At 45.6% G+C, this 6,590-nt stretch overlaps 1 protein-coding gene across 1 annotated transcript; it reads right to left on the reverse strand.

Annotated features, from left to right (window-relative positions):
- Window positions 1-1,571: 1,571 nt before the first annotated feature.
- On the reverse strand, window positions 1,572-2,111 carry LOC138894088 (uncharacterized). The gene is made up of 2 exons (XM_070178766.1): window positions 1,847-2,111; window positions 1,572-1,741 (listed from the first exon to the last, which is right to left on the reverse strand). Exons 1-2 carry the CDS (start codon window positions 2,109-2,111, stop codon window positions 1,572-1,574), a joined length of 435 nt encoding a protein of 144 aa, XP_070034867.1.
- Window positions 2,112-6,590: the final 4,479 nt, after the last annotated feature.

Consider the following 6,590-nt stretch of genomic DNA (forward strand, 5'->3'; position numbering starts at 1 on the left):
ACCATAAATCACCTCATTTTATAATTAAAGGACACAAAAACTAAAGAAAAGAGACTAGAATAAATGGTAAAATCACCACTCATCAATAACCTTACGAACTCAAATATATAATTTCTACTCATTTTCATAATCATTTTCAAAATCCCATTTTTACCAAAACCTAGGTTTTTCAACAAAATTGTATATTTCCATAATTTACATGTTTAAATCTATCCATAATCTATGTATTAAACTCACATTAAGTAGAAATCATTTACCTTAAAATTCTAGGTGAAAAATCCCTCTCCAAGAGCTCCAAAATCGGCCAACCTAAAGTGAAATGAGAGAAAATGGGCCTAAGTCCTGATTTAAAACATGTTTCTGCTGAGTGGTCCCTTCTTCGCGATAGCAAAAAGATCCTCGCGATCACGAAGGCCAAATTGCCAAGGCTCAGAAAAATCCCTTTGCGAACGCGACCAGGTCCTCGCGATTGCGAAGGCCAGCCCAACCCAAGCTTCACGAATGCGACCTTCCCTTCACGAACGCGAAGGGCAATGGCCCACTGACCCTAGTCCCTTTTCCCTTCTACGCGAATACAGACCTTCCAACGCGAACGCGAAGGTCACAGGTCTTAAACCTTCGCGAATGCGACCGTGTGATCACGAACGTAACTATGTGATTGCGAATGCGAAGAACAGAAATGCCCATCCCCTAATTCCTTCATCGCGAATGCAAGGTCTTATCCGCGTTCGCGAAGAAGGAAACCAAAATAGCAATTTCGAACTTAGCTTCGGGTTGTCCGTAACACACTTGAGTCACCCGAGACCCTGTTTAAATGCACCAACAAGTCCATCACATAATATGGACCTGCTTGAAACCTCGGAACACATAAAACAACATCGAAACTAAGAATCGCACCCCAAAACCAAATTAATCAACTTATGAACTTCAAATTTCTTCAACAAGCTCCGAATGCGACGAACCATACTTAGACAACTCGTAATGACGTCAAATTATACGTACAAGTCATAAATCACCATACGAACCTATTCCCAGGCTCGGAATCCCAAACGGACCTCGATATCACCAAAGTATACTTCAAACCAAATTTAAGAAACTCTAAATCCTTCAAGGTGCCAATTTCAACATTAAGCGCCGAAATGCTCCCAGATCACCCGAAGCTCGATCCGAACACACGACCATGTCCAAACTTATCATACAAACCTATTGGAACCATCAAATCCCGGTTCCAAGGACGTTTACTCAAAATATTGACTCAAGTCAAACTTGGCCATCTTAGGCCACTATTAAGGAACTAAGTGTTCCGATTTCAACCCGAACCCTTTCAAAACCAAACCAACAATTCCCGCAAGTCATAAAATAATAAAAGTACATACGGGGAGTCTTAAATAGGGGAACGGGGATCTAGAAAGCAAAATGACCGGTCAGGTCATTACATTCTACCTCTTCAACAAACGTTCGTCCTCGAACGAGTCTAGAATCATACCTGGAGGATTGAATAACTGTGGATATTTGCTCCGCATGTACTCCTCGGTCTCCCACGTAGCCTCCTCGACTGGTTGACCCCTTCACTAGACCTTTATCGCAGAAATCGTCTTAGACCTCAACTGGTGAACCTGCTTGTCAACAATAGCAACTGGCTCCTCCTCATAACCCAAGTTCTCATTTAGCCAAACTGTGATGTAATCTAACACATGTGACCTGTGAGCATGGTACTTCTGGAGCATAGACACGTGAAAAACTGGATGAACTCTTGATCGACTGTGAGGTAAAACAAGCTCGTAAGCAATCTACCCAACTCGCCTCAACACCTCAAATGGGCCAATAAACCTCGGACTCAGCTTACCTTTCTTTCTGAACCTCATGATACGCTTCATCAGTGAGATTTTCAAGAGAACTTTCTCGCCCAACATAAATGATAAATCACGCGCTTTCTGATCCATGTAACTCTTTTGTATGGACTGTGTTGTGCAAATTCTCTCCTGAATCAACCTTACCTTATCCAAGGCATCCTTTACCAAATCAGTGCCATATAACCTAGCCTCGCCGGGCTCAAACCAACCGATGGTGGAATGACATACCCGACCATATAAAGCCTTAAATGGAGCCATCTCGATGCTGGACTAATAACTGTTTTTATAAGCAAACTCGGCCAATGGTAAGAATCGATCCCACTGCCCTTCGAAATCAGTCACACACGCTCCGAACATATCCTCTAGAATCTGAACTGTCCGCTCCGACTGCCCGTCGGTCTGCGGATAAAAGGCCGTGCTGAGCTCTACTCGGGTACCCAAATCACTCTGTACTTCTCTCCAAAAATGCAAAGTGAACTTAGGGCCTCTATTTGAAATGATGGAAATAGGTATCCCATACAACCGGACGATCTCCTGAATATAAATCTGGGACAACCTCTCTGAAGAGTACGTAGTCACAACTGGAATAAAGTGTGCCAACTTGGTCAGCCTGTCGACAGTGACCCAAACCGCATGAAATTTTCTCAACGTCCATGGCAACCCAACTACGAAGTCCATAGTGATGCGCTCCCATTTCCACCCCGGTATGACTATCTACTGAATTAAGGCACTTGGCCTTTGGTGCTCATACTTAACCTGCTGGCAATTTAGGCATCTCACCACATACTCAACTATGTCCTTCTTTATCCGCTGCCACTAGTAATGCTACCTCAGGTCATGATACATCTTCGTAGCACCTGGATAAATAGAATACCGCGGACCGTGTGCTTTCTCTAGAATCGTCTCCCTCAGCCCATCATTATTAGGAACACATAGGCGACCTTGGAGTTGCAGAACACCATCATCACTGATAGTAACCTCTTTGGCACCACCCTATAGCACCGTCTCTCTAAGAACTAGAAAGTGTAGATCATCGCACTGACGAGCCTTGATCCGCTCTAATAAGGAAGACTGAGCCACAACATATGCAAGAACTTGACTGGGCTCTGAAATATCGAACCTCACAAGTTTTTTAGCTAAGGACTGAATATCCAAAGACAATGGCCTCTCCTCTACTGAAATGAATGCCAAACTAGACATACTCTCAGCCTTTTTGCTCAAGGTATCCGCCACTACATTTGCCTTGCCCGGATGATAAAAGATAGTAATATCATAGTCCTTTAGCAACTCAAGCCACCTATGTTGCCTCAGATTCAAATCCCTCTGCTTAAACAAATGCTGCAAACTACGTTGATTAGTGTAGACCCTGCATGGCACCCTATAAAGATAATACCTCTAAATCTTGAGATCATGAACTATCGCGGCCAACACCAAATCATGAACAGGGTAATTCTTTTCGTGGGGCTTCAGCTGACGTGAAGCTTATGCAATGACTCGCCCCTCCTAATATCAAAACACAACCCAAGCCAATACGTGAAGCGTCACAATACACAATACACATTTCTGAACCGGAGGGCAACACTAACACCGATGCTGTAGTCAATACGGTCTTAAGCTTATGAAATCTCGCCTTACAATCATTGGACCAACTGAATGGAGCACCCTTCTGGGTCAATCTAGTCAAAGGAGCTGCAATAGACGAGAAGCCCTCCACAAACCGACCATAGTAACCTGCTAACCCCAAGAAACTCCTGATCTCAGTCGATGTGGTAGGACGAGGCCAACTCTGATCTTTCTCGATCTTCCTGGGGATCTACCTTAATACCCTCACTTGATACAAATGACCCAAGAACACCATGAAATCCAACCAGAACTCGCACTTGGAGAACTTAGCATATAGCTTCTGTTCCCGCAAGGTCTGAAGCACAACTCTCAAATGCTGTTCGTGCTCCTCCATACTACGCGAGTAGATCAATATGTCATCAATGAAGACAATGAAAAATGAGTCAAGATATGGCCTAAACACCCGATTCTTCAAATCCATAAACATCGTCGAGGCATTAGTCAAGCCGAAGAACAATTCATAATGCCCATATCTAGTCCAGAAAGTCGTCTTCGGAATATCCGAAGCACGAATCCTCAGCTGATGATACCTAGACCTCAAGTTTATCTTAGAGAACACCCTAGCACCCTGTAACTGATCAAACCAATCATCAAAGCGTGGAAATGTGTATTTGTTCTTAATGGTAACTTTGTTCAACTGGCGGTAATCAATACACATCCGCTTACTCCTATCCTTCTTCTTCACAAACAACACCGGTGCACCCCAAGGCGATACACTCGACCTGACAAACCCCTTCACGAGCAACTCCTCAAGTTGTTCCTTCAACTTCTTCGGAGCTATGCGGTATGGTGGAATAGAGATAGGATAGGTGCATGTCGCTAAATCAATATAGAAATCAATATTACGATATGGTGGCATGCCTGGTAGATCAGAAGGAAATACATCAGAGAACTTCTGCACCACGGGCACTGAATCAATCGTGGGAGTCTCCACGACAGTATCCCGAACATAAGACAGATAGGCCAAACAACCCTTCTCGACCATATGTCGAGCCTTCAGGAAAGAGATAACCTGATTGGATGTACTGATAGACGAACCCCTCCACTCCATCCTAAGAAACTCTAGCATCACCAATGTAACAGTCTTGTCATGGCAATCAAGAACGGCATGGTACAGAGACAACCAGTCCATGCCCAGGATGACCTCAAAGTCGGTCATATCAAGCAACATCTGCTCTAGTCTCATAACCACAGAAAGTCACTACACAGGACCGGTAAACCCGATCCACAACAACATAATCACCCACTGGCATGGACACATAAACAAGAACACCCAAGGACTTATGAGAGACATATAGATAAGGAGAAAATAAAGAAGACACATATGAATATGTAGACCCTAGATCAAATAGTACCGTAGCATCCCTACCGCAGACAAAAATAATACATGTAATCACGGCATCTGAGGCTACTGCATCTGGTCTAGTTGGAAAGGCATAGAACCTAGTCGGAGTGCCACCTGGCTAGCCTCCACCTCTAGGGTGACCCCTACCCACCTGCCCTCCGCCTCTGGCTGGCCGAACTGGCGGTGTGACAACTGGTGCGGTAATTAAGGGTTGATGGCTCTGCTGTACTACCTTGCCTCAAAGCCTGGGGAAAAATCTCCTCAAATGACCAAGCTCCCCTCACTCATAGCAACCTCTCGGTGCGGAAGACGACTAGCCTTAGGTCTGACCCTGATGACCCGAATGCCCAATGGAATAACCATGAATGGCCGGTGAATGGTAGGAGCTCTCTAGAATAGCGCTGAATTTGGGCTGCATCGGGGAACTCCGAGTAGGCGGTTGTGCTGAATACATGGGCTTTTTGGACTGACCCCTTATGAACTAGCCAATGCCCCCAGACGGGGCTCCACTGAATCCTCCAGAATGCCGAGGTCTCTTCTCCCCTATCATATACCATCATCCCTGGCTACGGATACCCTCGATCCTCCTAGCTATCTCCATAACCTGCTCGTAAGGAGTCCTCATCTCAACCTCTCGGGCCATAGTAACTTGGATACCATAATGCTAGCCCGCAATAAACCTCCACACCCTCTCTGCATCTTTTGGGAGTATCATAAGTGCATGGCGAGACAACTCAGAGAATCTCGCCTCATAGTCGATCACAGACATCCGACCCTACTGGAGTCGCTCGAACTAACCCCGTAGCTCTTCCCTCTGAGTGTGTGGAATAAACCTCTCCAAAAAGAAGTGTGTGAACTGCTCTCAAGTCAATGGAGGTGAACCTGCTAGCCTGCTACAAAGATAGTACTGCCACCATCTACGGGCCTTGCCCCCCAACTGAAATGTGGTGAAGTCCACCCCATTGGACTCCAATACTCCCATTTTGTGCAGCTTGTCCCTGCAACCATCAATAAAGTCTTGTGAGTCCTTATGATGCTCACAGTTAAAGATAGAAGGATGCAGCTTGGTCCAACTGTCCAGCCACTTCTGCTGCTTAACGTTCACGACTAGTTTGGGCTCTAGAATAACCGCTGCAACTGGTTGGGCTTCACCCGCATGTAATGCACCTGGTGTCTGATAAATGGCAGCAGCGTTCCCTGGAGCCTGAGATCTAGGAGTCTGTGCTCCCCCTCTCGCCTGAGATGTGGCTAGGTTCGCTAGAAATAAACTAGCCCGCATCATAGAATCCATGAACCGCAATATACGGCCCATGACCTCCTGAAATCCCGGTGCAGTCATGAACCGGGGCCGGCTCAACTGCAGGCGCCTCATCCTGCTCTTCAATCATAGGATCCTCTACTGGATCCACTGGTGGTACATCAGGAGCAACCCCCGGGAACCCTCATCCTCTAAAAGGAGCTGCGACCCTCTCGCGGCTTCTTCCTCTACCTCTGGCGTCTACCACCGAATACTGTTGTAGTGAGCATTCTCACCATCTGTGAAAGAATAAGAGAAAGATACTTAGCACAACATCAATTGCATGATAGGAGATGAAGAAAGAGAAGTTTCTTAACACCATATAGCCTCTTGAAGATAAGTACATATGTCTCTGCACTGATCCACAAGACTCTATTGGGCCTGCTCATGACTTGTGAGACCTATGTGAACCTAGTGCTCTGATATGTGAACCTAGTGCTCTGATACCAAGCTGTCATGACCCAATTCCAAC

This window comes from Nicotiana tomentosiformis, chromosome 6 (genome assembly GCF_000390325.3).
Source record: "Nicotiana tomentosiformis chromosome 6, ASM39032v3, whole genome shotgun sequence".
NCBI lineage: Eukaryota > Viridiplantae > Streptophyta > Magnoliopsida > Solanales > Solanaceae > Nicotiana > Nicotiana tomentosiformis.

Bases quoted from the DNA above. Each gene is read 5' to 3' on its own strand.
- LOC138894088 (XM_070178766.1), bottom strand. From the start codon at position 2,111: ATGGCTCCATTTAAGGCTTTATATGGTCGGGTATGTCATTCCACCATC. The intron at 1,742-1,846 runs GTAAGCTGAGTC...GAGTTCATCCAG, and splicing joins CATGAGGTTCAGAAAGAAAG to TTTTTCACGTGTCTATGCTC.